This window comes from Stegastes partitus, unplaced genomic scaffold (genome assembly GCF_000690725.1).
Source record: "Stegastes partitus isolate 25-593 unplaced genomic scaffold, Stegastes_partitus-1.0.2 Scaffold84, whole genome shotgun sequence".
Classification (NCBI taxonomy): domain Eukaryota; kingdom Metazoa; phylum Chordata; class Actinopteri; family Pomacentridae; genus Stegastes; species Stegastes partitus.
The window spans coordinates 627,844-642,129 of NW_007577815.1; the positions used below are offsets into that span (position 1 = coordinate 627,844).

Consider the following 14,286-nt stretch of genomic DNA (forward strand, 5'->3'; position numbering starts at 1 on the left):
GGAGTCGACGCGGCTTCTAATCTGCAGCAGCGTCAGGTGGAATCTCAGACAGAGATTATAAAGGTGGACGAAGATAAAACTAAACTAGTAATTTGGCATCCACTTATGTACAAATTCTATCTACATGCTGACCACAGAGAAGAGATCTGTATTAGTGTGTTAGCCAGCTGCCTTAAGGGCTGACTCAGGTGTTTAAAATCCAGCTCAGTTTTAACCAGTTTAGATCAGGACAGCTGGGTTTCTATTGAAGTTCAGTTCAGTTGATCAGATCAAAATAATGTGTTTTAAAGGAGCAGTTTTGTGTCTGCAGTCATCAACACATCACATCATTTCATGCGCTACATTCTGATTTCAATGACGATGGTGGAGTTAGTGGTTATTAGTGGAGTGAAAACACTTTGACTAATTTTTAGGTTTTGGAAATGTTTTAAACAAACACACTTTTTTTTTTCTTTTTTTTTAAAAAAATAAACCAGTCTTGAAAGTACAAAAACCAGGCTTTTTCATCTTTATGGAATGTGTGATAGCTGGTCAGGATACTGAAAACCACCTTTAATAATACATTACCATGGGTGACGAGGTAACATTATTGCTATAATCACGGTGCATTTAATTGTTTTCGTACCATCTTGTCTGATTTGCTGCAGTTTAACCTGTTGTCTCTGTGAATAATTTAAAGGAATTTGTATTTGTTCCCTTTTTGGCCCCATGAATTTTAATCACGCAGAACTTATTACATTTGGGAAACAAATTTATCTTTATGTATTTATACACACATAGTTTACCATACATGGCAAGACAGCAGTTTATTTGCCCCAAAATTGTTATAATATTTTCAAAAGAAATCTCAAGACCTACCTTTTTAGACAGGCTTTTGATTGATTTGATAGATTCTATTTACTTACTAGTCTTTACTTATTATTTAAAACTAATTTTATTTATTGAGATCTCTATTTATTCACCTGTTTACTTATTTCACACTTTTTATTGTACTGTTTATTACTTAGTTTTTATAGTTAGTTTTTATTCTTATTCTGTCTTAATTTTATTATCATTTTGTAAACTTTATTTCTATATCTTTTAATAATAGGTGTCTTATTTCGTTTATTTATTTATCTATCTAATTTATTCTAATCTTATTTTATCTTATCTGGTGTTTCCTCATTGCCAGTGTTATGATAGCGTTTCATCAGTTCTTATAACTTGACTGTGGGGGTGGGGAGTTCTTTGTATTGTTTTATTGTATCTTTATTTTCTGTAATGCACTGTAATGTGCTGCATTTCTGTTTGTATGAGAAGTGCTACAGAAATAAAGTCTGATTGACTGATTGACTGAAATTAATTCCAAAACACAATCATACATTACTGTGCAAAAGGATTGAACACCAGTTCCACATTATTTTTGCAGGATGACAATAANTGTAATTACATAATATTGTCAAACAAATCCAAAGGTGGGCTACAAGGTGGGCGGTGGTTAGCATCGCTGCCTTGCAGCAAGAAGTTTGTCGGTTTGTGTCCTGGTGAGGACACCGGGATCTTTCTGCGTGGAGTTTGCTGGGTCAGCTGGGATAGGCTCCAGTGACCCTAGTGAGGATTAAGCAGTGTATAGATAATGGATGGATGGAAATCCAAAGGTTTTAGAAAAAAATAAAATAAAATAAAAAGTCAGTGACTATGAACATTTTCTCATGCGATGCTTCAGATTGATGCTATTTCAAAGGCACTGCTAATGAGCCCAAACGTACAGCCAGAGTCATAGAAAACTATCTTCAGTCACTAGAGGACCAAGGAGTCGGTGGTCTGACACCCACAGAGCCCTGATCTCAACATCATGGAGTCAGCCTGGCATCAGACAAGAGAGAAAAGACCGAGATACAGTTTAAACCCACTGAAGATCTGTGGAACCTTCTCGAACAATCTGCTGTTCCAAAGACAAGCAGTGATCACAGCACATCAGGCTTTCTGGTTTTTCTCTTCATTCCACTAGAAGTTAATATAATAAAATAAAAACTATTCATGGCAATATTTCTTGACAGCATCCCCACTTTTCACTGAGCAACATTTGATTGAAATTCACTTTTAAAAGATAACTCAGGGAAATAATCTTAAATTTTAAAACCTGAAAAAGCCTTTTCTAAAAACGAGTTGCAGATAAACACTCTGGGTTTAAAGCGAGGCTTCTAACAAAAATAGAAATAGTTTTTCATACTGGTGGCCTAAAAATGGTGATCATAGCTGCATATTCAATTTCCTCAGTTTATTCTGTTTCTGTGTCCTGGCAGATTGTTTCCGCATAGAGAATTGTTACACTGCTGAATAAAACTCTGTACACTTTGAAGGCAGAGAAACGATCATTTCTTAATTAGCAACGGGGTCTACGTGAACGTAAAACTTTGCAGCAACTTTTGATTCAAATTGGGATGAGAATTGTGTAGCTGCTTCCTTTTGTTGCCATTCTGCTGTCAATCAAATGTGATCAAGCCAATTTAAACAGTCCTGATTAATCACTTTACTTCTTCTTGTTTCATAATGAGAAGTGATTGTTTCTGAAGAAGTCTTAAGGTTTCACAAGCCTTGAGTCTATTTATTTTTGAATAAATGCACACACACACACACTGTATTAATTAGCCGACTAAATCTGACACTGTGGTCAGATAGATGTGATAAGACATTCACTTCTTTTCTTTAGGTTGTTCTTTTGTAAACTCTAGATTTTCTTTAGCGGCAGAAACGGTCCTACTTTAGTTGAGGCTGAACTCTGGACCCTGGAAACAGCCGCTGAAGCAGGTGAAGTTGTTAAAATGCTCAGAGAAAAATGGAAATTCGACAGTTGACAACTTTGCTGGCAAACATTGTATAAAACTTCCAGAACAGCTACTGAGCGGACCTTAAGGCTATTTAAAACTTTACTTTCGACTTTATATAACAATACTATTCATATTAGTTTGCTCAAAAATCCCATGTTGGAGCTATTTTTGGATCAACTCCAGATGTACATAGACTGGGTTCAAAGCTTCTGTGTTGGTGGACTAATACGACTTCCTCAGTTCGGTATACTCCAACAATTACTGCCCCATAGTCTCCAACCAGCTGTGTAATCACAGTTTCAAGAGCTGAGCTTGTTCTGGAACATTTAGGCAGTGCACCACTCATTCTCTATCAACTACAACATGCTAACATTATTTTTTGTGAAAGTTAACCCCCATGTGGTATGAGGGGCCGTATAGGACAAAATGCATTTTTACATACTTTTCTGAAATCATGCATATACTACTATAATCACCTGCACATACACATAAAATCAACTCTCACATAAACACACAGGCAACATCTCACATACAAACTAGTGAAAAAGGCACATACATACTACTAAAAGCTCTCAGGCAGGACGTAATTGACTATGAACCATGAACAAGAAAGAAGATGGCTAACAATGTAAACAAAGAAAGAATTAGTCAAGCGGCAGCAATTCTAAATAGTATTTTAACATCCCCGGGTGCGAGCAGTGCTGGACTCAATGTTAGTCAGTTACGTCCTGCCTGATCAACGCATGCGCTCTCGGCTCTCCGGGTTGTTCACGACATATGTCATCTGATAGCACTTCACATAGTAAGGTTGCGAACTTTAAACAAAGAATAAAGAACCCTACAATCCAAAATTTCCTTTGGATTCCCTATGAGCAAGAAGTCCGCGATGGTAGGAAGGAAGCAAAAAAAAACCTTTAACAGGGAAGGGAAAAAAAAAACTCCGACAGAACCAGGCTCAGGGAAGGCAGTCATCTGCCTCCACTGGTTGGGTGAGAGTGGGGATGAGGGAAAATGAAACTTACAGCGAAGAATTATGGTCCCACAGGAGATGTGAGTCTTCTAAATGAAAGTACTATTGCTCATTTATGTCACCATCCTCTCCTCCTTATGTGGACTTTGTGGCTTCTCCAAACCTGAAGTCTTTACTTTGCAGTAAAGTGAAACTGCATTAAGCTGTATAGCCACTAAACTGGACCACGAAAAACTATATGTAGATACATGCTGGCAATCTGGAGTGCAATATATGATAAACATATCAAAAAGTTAGGACTGGATGGCAACGTGAATAAAATGATACAACTGAGACTTTTAATTTGGTTTTGGTACAGATGCGACCAAACGTCTTCCCCTTCACCCTCACAGAGAAGTAAGATGAAGGTTCATTATGTCGCATCTTTGCTTAAGGTATGCATGCAGAGGCTGCAGGAGTTCTTGAATATTCTTTGTATCAGCTTAGAAAAACATTATTCAGGACAAAAGCAGACAATGTAGAGAGCAGGCAAATCCGACCTAAATAACAAGCTCTTGTGAACGCTGACAACCACCACAACAGCCAGGGGCAAACCTGCGCTGTTCATTATTCTGACCCATGCTCAGCTTGCCAAAACTTTACGTCAGCTTTACATTTACATTACTGCCTGACTGAATATTCTCTTCATTACAACACCCCCTCCGTGCCCCCCTTCTTTCCCCACATGTCTTGTTATCATCTTAGCGGTTGCAGCTCAAAAACACAAGCAAATAATGCAAAGTGACGACAGCGATTGGGGCTTGTTATGCCTTTGGGTTTGGGATTAAGCTCTCGGGACTTCATCCAGACCAGTAAAAAAACAATCTTCTTTACTAGAGGGAGAGAGAAAAAAAAGGAAGAAAAGGCTGACACTGTTGGAATGGAAACACATAAACATAAAAAGCTGGAGAAATACAATGTGTCCTGTTGCAAAGCATCAGAGCGAAGCTAACAAGAAATGCAAAATAACGGGTGAGAGCCGAAACACTCGGTTGTCCTCAAGAGTCGATGGTGTGTTCGCTGAGCGTGTTGGTGGAGGCAAAATGGAGAGTTGTGGTCGGGAAACTACTTCCATGATTCTCCTCCTGATTGCTTCACGTCTAAATTCACCGTGCCATGTCTTTTCCTGATCCACTAATCGATACTTGCCTTGTCTGACGCCTCCTGTTGTAACCCCCATCCCCCCACTGCTGACGGCCCTGCCAGTCGCCTGACTGACTGACAGCAACCATGCCTCTTCCTGGCCATTACATGCTGTAATTGTTTCTTTATTTTCCTCCTGACGGACCAGCAGTGTCGGCTTCATGTGGCCTTATGTCACCCTATGGACCCACGGAGAGCATAAGGCCGGATCAATCAGCTTTCCCACAAAGCCCCAGCAGTCATTTATGGATAATACATAATTTACCAGTCATTCGTCACACTGACTAATTGTACCTTTTACCATGTAAAGCATATATGTAAAGGTCACTGAACGAAGACAGGGAGCAGAGTCAACAACCCTTGGCATCTAATGTCAAGGATCAACTTTAACCCATTTACAGAGCTCACTAACATATACTTAGTGACTGAAATACGTCTCAATTAACCAATAAATAAATCCTAACCAATCTTGATGCCAAACCACAGGGACTGTTGATGGAGAGAAAACACGTTATCCTCAGTTTTTCTGGCAAACAGATGGAATAACACATTTAAAGCAAAATAATCTTATCAAACAAGTTCCACTACATTCAACAGCTGTGTAAAAAAAACCTGCAGAAATAAAGTTGAAACCCAAATTCTGATTTAAATTTCAAAGCACTCCCATCAGCACACAAGATCCCTTAAGATTATCAACACAGGCAATTAAACTGATCTTGGTGCTGAAACAGGTCTCGAGAATGTTGTTGATTGAAGCTCACCATGTTGGCTGATCGTTGCAGAGATCGTGCGATGAATAAAGTTGAAAGGTAATCCATACACATGAAAACTGCTTAACAACCACTAAGTGAAGATGTAAAACGTTGTCATCTTGTAAAGCTGCTATGGCAAAAACTAAGCAAAGAATTTACACACCAGCAAAATAAAACACAACGCTTTTCATTTTTGAGTTTCTGATCCCTTCATGAATGAGGTTGGACTCCCTTGGAGTGACAGTTTCATCGACTATTGTTCTTTGAGTTCAACTACTGCTACACAGCCAGGTTGAAGGAACTATTTCCAGGTGAAAATGTCACTGTGACTTTGCTGGTAAGTTGGTCATTAAAAGCAGCTTACAACAAACAGGTCTTGCTTGTGGGTGGTTGAAGCAGCAGCAGTGGCGGCTGTGATCTGATGATGGCAAACATCTTTACACAACAAGCAGTAGATGAAGAATGTTAGCATGCATTTGGAGTCATCTTTCCGTCTAATGATGAAAGCAAGCCAACATTTTGACATCAACTCTTTTTGCTCTAGTTTTGGTCTCCACCACAAACCTGCAAAAAATCACATCTGGCTCTTTATCTAATAGATGCTCCACCAGCTAGTTGCAAACTCTGAAAGGTTAAACTCCTGCTTACATAAACTGCTCTGTACACTTGAGAGGAACAGGTAAAGGTGGTCACTACAACCAACCACTTTCACACAATACAGGGTCAAAACATCCAGTGACAAAATGGAAAGTACTGATGAGATGATGATTTAATTTTCCAGGTGCAGGTTGCAACATTTTCATTTGCTTTAATGGCTTCTTAAGAAACAGATGGACCTCATGAGGAATATACATTATGTGAGTGCGGATATGCTGCTAGTCATCTGACTTTTTCCTTTTGTTACTCCCGCAATTAAGACATTTCTCACCATGTCTTTACACTCCGCTCTTGCATCTGCATTTGCATTGAAAAACATGCTATTTTTAACCACGTAAACAGCAGAACATAATGGTGGACACACTGTATATGTAATTCTTAGCTCCGGCTGTCTTGTGTTCTACCTCTGTCATCTGTCAGAAGTGGAGCATCAGTTAGAAAACAACTTTTTGCTTCGTGGCTTTCAGTGTTGTCTTTGTTGAACGGATGTCCTTGCACTTCTCCAACTGACAGTAAATGTAGGCATTTATTTACATGAGTAAGTCTCTCATGCTCTAGAGACGTGAAATTCTCTGCCCAAAAATTGGCTTCACTGCATGAGAATGCTACAGGGAAAAGAGTCACGAGAGATGGAGCTGATCGGAATAGCAGTGGATCGTGTCTGACGGCCATGATGGAGCCGGATCCTGCTTAGACTGGCTGTGACTAGTATGCCTCCTCTAAAGTTTAACAGGTGGTCGGTGGGTGGAAACTGGTCAAATTTACATACTAATTCACTTAAAAAACAAAGATTCAGCCACCAGTATGTATAGACCAAGCGAACTGATTTCAGGCTTAAACAATGTTGACTGACGATGACAATGTTGGTGACGCCACAGCAAGAGATCAACAGTATGTAGATTTTTGATTTCTTTGCCCTTTGGTATCTTATCAGGTGTTTACTTCAGTAACATTTGTGGTCTCAGGTTAAAGTGTATCAGAGTTTGTACTGGAAACAAAGGGTTAAAAACCTGAAATGTGCTGGATTTACCTGCATTCTTGCTGACATTTACCTAAAAAAAAGGAATCTAGCCATTTAGGAAAGGAGGGCTACACGTCACATAAGCTGAGATCGTGATGGGCTGTATTGTTGTTGGCAGGTGTTGGGCCTCCAGCTCTCACCTCCCATTTGTTGTCCTGGGTTTTCCTCTTGAGCTGGATGTTCCAGTTCTCAGCGTCCATTTCAGCGCAGTGGGCGATGGTCATGGCAACTGGGCAGAAGAGATCCAGGCCTGGAGGTCCATACGTCACCTCTGGGCCCAGGAGGATTTCACAGCCTTCCAGTGTTTGGATACTAAACACAGCGTGACACACACACAAGCACACACAGATAGTAAATGCATTATGTCGTAAAAGATACATAAAAAGAAGTTACAGTCCTGCAGAGAACAGATACTGTTTACAGTGGAGACACGTAAGCAGAATGACTCTGTTAGACGTTTTGTAATTGTGCTTTTTTGATGGTCACTTGAAGATGCATCATAAATGGATGTTTTACTGCAAGGAAGAGCTGTCTGCACAGCTGTCTTCTCACTTTAAGCATGTATGCAATTAAATGCTGTGTTGCGAGGCTGGAAACAGACTTTGCGTTAGACTGAGGTGTTCTAATCACGTCCTTACTTTGAATCTCACAGGCATTATGCATTCTCTGTGGTAAAAATACGCTTGCACTTATAAACGACGGTGAGACAGCTCAGTCACATTGTGCCTGGTGTTGAACACAGCAACACCGTGAGCATTGCTAAAACTCCAGACTGTGATCTTTGCATTGCTTTCCATATTTAACAATTTCTATTTATTATCTTAGAGGGTCTATATGTGCTTAACATCTTTCTTTGAGCCTGGGCTGCAGCACGGAAAAACACAAACTAATGAGAGGAGCTTATGAAAAGAGGTGGGTTGCAAACAAAACATGCCTGCGGGCTTGTAGTTTCAGGTTTGACTGCCTGTGAGTGCGAGTGTCGTGGACCGTTGCTCCTTGAGTTCAAGTTATTGCTACACAGCTGAGCTGCTGGAATTAGTTCCAGCACAGGTGAAAAAGTCACTGCGATTTGCCGGCGAGTTGGAGTGTGCTCATTAAAAGCGGCTTACAACAAACAGGTCTTGCCACTGGATGGTGGCAGCAGCTGCAGCGGTTGGATTTTAGAGAAAAAGGCCAGGCGGGATCATGACAGCGGAGAAGAAAACCTCAACAAAGCAGTCTAAGCTCCTATCAGTCATCACAGGCCAGAGATATGAGAGGGCTGATTTGTTAAGATTTCCTACCCTGAATGAGGCCTTGTGCAAAGGAACAGCTTTAATGTGCAGCACACTACATAATAACTTTAAACTGGCAGGTCGGCACTGAAGTGGAAAGCCTAACGATGTATTAGTATGGGATCAACACAATCTGCTGTCGAATTTAAATATATTTGTTTTCACTTGGGTCCTATATTTGTATTTTTTTCACAGCATTTTCAGTTAGTGTTCTATGAGTCAGACATATTATAAGAAAGTCCTGTCATTCACGTTAGCGAAACCACCGCAGCAAGATCCCAAGACAGTCAGTTCCTCCAGCAAAAAAGCTGAACTTGGCTGAAGTGAATGCAAAGCAGTGTCACCTGGATTAGCCCTGCGCTGGCCGAGTGAAATGCAAACTGCTGGTAGAATATGTCGTACAGTGCTTTAAAAAAAAAAAAAAACACTGCTCACCCCCTCTTGGAAGTTTTCCCCTGTTTTTGCAATCCAACATTGAAATTCATTTCAACAACATAAGTTCAATTAATTAAAATTTAATATGTAAAATAAGTAATTGCACAAGTGTTTACCCCATCAAGTCAGCATTTAGCAGATACACCTTTGACCTCAATTAGAGCACTGAGCCTGTGTAAATAAGTCTCAACAGACGACTGCATTTTACCCCATTCTTCTTTGTAAAACTGCTCTGTCAGGTTACAAGTTGTATCAGTTGTCTTTAAGGCCTTTCTGCATAGCTTTGGCTACTAGCTTCAAGTTGCTGTTATGCTGGAAAACAAATCTTCTTCAAGTCACACTTCTCTTGCAGACTGCATCAGGTTGTCCTCCAGTATTTCCCTATGCGTTGGGGCATTCATTTTACCCTCTACCTTCATAGGCCTTCCACGTCCTGGTGCTGACAAGCATCACCACATTATGATGCTGCCACCACCATGCTTCATGGTGCACATGTTGTGTTTCTGCAGTGTTTGATGTCCACCAAACATAGCACCTAGTCAAATAACTAAAAAGCTCAACTTTGGTCTGGTCAGACCACAGAAGCTTCTTCTAGTTGACTTTAGAGTCTTCGACGTACCTTCTGGTGAACTTCGACTTGTGAAGAGCAGGCAGCAGTTGTGTTAACAGTCCCAACTCAGCGACTGAAGCTCGTAACACTTTCAGAGGAGCACTGACTCTCAGTTTTTTAAGGACAGTCTGCTCTCGGCAGATTTACACATGTGCCATATTCCTTCCATTTCTTAATGATGAATTTAACTGGACTCCAAGGGATATTCAGCGGTGTGGAAATTTTCTTGTACCATACCCTGACCTATGCTTTTTAATAACCTTCTCACAGAGTCGCTTTACGTGTTCTTTTGTCTTTATGGTGTAGTTATAGCCAGAAGTACTGATTCACCAGTGACAGGGCCTTCCACATACATCTGCCTTTTATGCTACAATCACACGACACACTTACTGCATTCAATTTTTTTCCATTTCACTAGCTGTGTGTCTTTCAGCACCAACTGGCTGCAACTGTGTTGAATTAGGTGAGTCACTTTAAAGGAGTGAACACTTATGAAAACCCTTTTTTTCTATTTTATGTGTTTAATTAACTCTTTTGTAGAAATCTGTTTTCACTTTAACATGGATGCGTATTTTTTGTAAATTCCTGCCAGAGAAGGCCAAAAAAATGACCATGATTAAAAGTTGAAAAGCGATAAAAGGGAAACAATTCCAAGCAGAGTGAATGCATTTCATAGGTACTGTAATTGAACTTATCGCAAAACCTGTAGGTTTTAAGGAGCATTTTTTCCCCAGTGGTAGAGTTAAAGGCAGTGGAAATGCAGAAACATAAGGAAGGCAAGAGGGCTATGACATGCAACTAGGGCAGTGGTTCCCCAACGTTTTCAGACCATGACCTCTCTTCAAACATTTTATTTATTTATTTTTTCTTTTTGTGGCACTGGGAATGAGAGAGTCATATCACACATATGTATATGATGTTGGGAATACATAATACCATGAGCAGTGACATCTAACTTTTACAAGCAGCAAAAATCAGCCCATGACAGCTATTTCAGAGGGTCATTAACATGTCAAATAGCAAGGCTTAGTTTTCTTTGTTGTTTGTTGGCTGCTGGTTTAATGCTTTTACCTTGTAACCCCCTTTAGTCTGATGTTCACTGTTTGTTATCAGAATGAACACTAAAAGTAGAAGTAGGTGCCTACAGTTGAATACCCAGTTCCTCAACATAATATATACTGTGATTTAATTTCATATGAACTCCACACCCTTCTTGCAACCCCCTGAGATCCCCTACCAGAAAATTTGTTGACATCTAAAGTTATTCTCCCAATTAACCAGAGTAATCATCACCTAGACAGAGATAATTTTTTTTGTTAATAAAGCACCATCTACAATCATTGCAGGCTTCTAAACCAGACCATGATGCTTCCTTAAGGTCATGCTCATTTCTGTCCTCCTTGCATTGCAGTTATTCCAACAAGGCAACCTGTCTGACTTGGTTGGTAAAAACAAGTTGGCAGGTTAGTCTGAATCAGTGTATGAGGAGGAAACCTGTAAGTGCACTCAGCTACAGCAAGTACAGTAGGGCAAATCTGAACCACAGGGTCTAAAAAGTCTGTCCGTGTTCTGTTAAGTATTTCTGGTTTACATTCAACCAACTTAAGAGATCCCTGGAGCTCCCCAACAATAAGGAACATGTTTCCAACTATTTGACTTTCATTTTTAAGCTGCAGGCATGTGCCAATGGAAGCAGAAAGAAGAGCGAAAAATCTGTTTGTTTTATCTAATTATAAAGTGTTATACAAACGGGGAAAAAAAAAAAAAAATTATGAGAGTGAACATTTTCCACTTGTTTGTGCTTTACCCAGTTTCATGTTTTTAACGGGTGATGTCACAGAGGGTTTGTCCATCTTTATATAGAGTTTATTTTCACAACCTACAGTATAGCATGTATACACCTATATGTACCACCTTCAGTTCTAAACATGCAATGCCATGTAACCTTTAACCTTTTAATCTAGACCCATTAGCACGTCAAAATGCGTACTACTTCAGTAAAAAATCTCTACATCTACTTGATTGACTGACTGAAATTGGAGGTACAAATGTTTGTGGTGTTGTCTGATGCCAGGTGGGAAATGTTCTTTAGTCCCCTATGACCCTACAGGATAAGGAGGGTAAAGTCAATGGATGGATGGAAGGCTGTGAACCCTGTAAGATGAACTGATGGTAAATAATTTGGTTTATCATCTAATTCCAACATATTGCTGTCATTCCCATTTGTGTTAGCTCTACTTTGTGCTTAGTGCTAAATAGAAAACATGATGGTATTTGCATTCAGTTCAAACAGCAATATGCGCAATTTGTGATGTTCAGCCTAAAAGCCTGTCAAAACCAGAAGTGAGCATACCCAAAATGTTGGCAATAGCTAATTGCAAAGAGAGCATGTAGGTCCACACGTGCATTTTTGATAGGCCACAGCTGAGCCCGCTGCAGAGGGTGTTACAGTGAAGTCTGGATCATTATTTTTGTTAGAATGGTAAGCCACAGAAATTTGGCTAATTTAGAGCGTTGTTTGCAACCTGGCCTTCTCAGATTTTATCAGTTAAGTTATCATAACACGTGGAAATAGTCGTTAAGATTTCAAAAATAAGCTCCAGGATGTAACAAAGCAGGGATGTACAAGACATTTCATCTTGCATGAATCTTACTGTGCCAAATCCTCAACAGCTAATCAAAGGCTGACTCCATATGCTTACACATCTACTACTTTTTCTTTCTCATTCTCTCGCTCGTTTGATTCTCTTGAGGCCAGGGATTGCTCATTACTTTTCTGTATAAAAGACTAAAACTTGACTCATGTTGCTGAGCCGCTCGCTGGATACAGCCTGCCATCAACACCACAGTGGTTAGGGGGTTGGTTTCCCACTGGGAGTAGTCATGCTACAAGTGCACGCTCTCCCCGGATAAAAGCATCCTTTAAAATGTCCTGTGAATTAGCCGACAATAACCAATTGTTTACTTGCAATGCAATGATTCATATGGTCTTAATTGTCTCAGCAGCCTCCAAAAAGATACTCCAACTTTATTTTTTTTCCTTCTGACACTCGCCCCCACCTCCTGCAAACTTTTCATAAAGAGACATGTTACATAAGCTCCTCGGCTATTATAATAGCTTATCTGAATTAAAAGCTGCTTCTGTCTCTTGGAACACCTTCACGGTAAATGCTCTTTCTGGGTGCTGACATCCACTCCAGGCTTCCCAATTACTGCCTCAACTTCCGACCTGAGGAGGGTTGGGTTGGGGTGTATATACTGATATTTTCTGGCTATCAGGGTTTGCAGGTACCATCGTATTGCACAACCGGCTCAGCCTCTTTTCCTACGTCTCTTAGCTCAGTCGGTATTTCTGTTATGTCAACAGCAGCCCTCCTCTGCGACTGGTCCTGAGAGAGCTCTCGATCCCTGAGCCAACAGCGGCGAGCCTGATCACACATTTAATGCAAAGTGTAGGCAAGGAGCAGATTACGTGCTCCTTAAGTAGCCGGCAGCTCGGGCCCCAGAGTCCGGCGGCAACCTAAAAGAAGCGCCTGAGGCTAGCGGTCTCTTTTCTCAATTCCACTTGTCATCACGATGAAGGGCTCTATACGGCAGCGTCTTGAGCTCCTAGATGAGGTGCATTATTTAAAGTGAGCAATGACTCACTCCTCAGGGACCCTGGGAGCCGTGCAAAGTGGCAGATTGGGTCGGGGAGCAGAGACGGCGGGCTTAATAAATGCACACATTAGCACGCTCCATTAGCTTCACCTTTATTTGCTTGTAGTCTCCCACCTGTTTGTCCCACTGTGCTTTTGCCCATTTTTAAGTTGATGTAGACACCTTATGTGCTGCATGGATACATTAATCAAACAGGCATCTAGAGGTGAAGCTTTGCGAATCGTTGCAATACCCAGCAAAGACACGTTGTCTCAGCATGCCGGCTTTTATCATCCTTTCAACTGCAAAGTCTCCACTGCAAGATATTTATCAAAACAGCCTCAGTAATCAAGCATCATCAGAGTTACGGCACTTGATTGAAAGAACGGCTCAGTAAAACATCAACAATAACTTTAATCACCAATCTGTTCTGAAAAAAATGAAAATCACAAGGCACTGAACCTTGATTTATAATACCACTTTAATGAGTATTCAACTAACTTTGATACCACTTCATCTCCAGTCCCAGGACCTCGGTATGCTGCAACGCACTTGACTGGGGAAATGATTGTAAGCAACAGGGCTAATCACTTGAAACAGCTCACCGTGTTATTTGGTCACTTATCACTGAGAGTGCTACTCAGATAACTAAAAATAATGTCAAATCAATGCACAAGTTCAATAAATGCTTGAAGCACTTATACAACTGGCATACAAACAGCAGTGCATTTTGCCAAGCTGAGGCATTACTGTGTGTTTTTCTTGCTCTTGTACAGCAGACAGTGATTCTTGATTCATATCCAGTATGAATATAAATGTGTTCTCTTATTTTTTTATTTATTTTTTTTGGCCACAAACAGTATGAAGAACTTATGGCTGTTTTATAGGCTCCTTCTACAGACTTTATTCTCAGTATGTAAGCACTATATGTACCCA

General features: G+C 40.3%; 1 protein-coding gene across 1 annotated transcript in view; it reads right to left on the bottom strand.

Annotated features, from left to right (window-relative positions):
* Nucleotides 1-14,286, bottom strand: part of unc5db (unc-5 netrin receptor Db) — a 246,866-nt gene that overhangs the window by 25,579 nt on the left and 207,001 nt on the right. Inside the window, exon 12 of the mRNA XM_008276956.1 lies at nucleotides 7,533-7,704. Within this exon, the coding sequence (XP_008275178.1) occupies nucleotides 7,533-7,704 (172 nt within the window). The remainder of the gene's footprint in view (nucleotides 1-7,532; nucleotides 7,705-14,286) is intronic.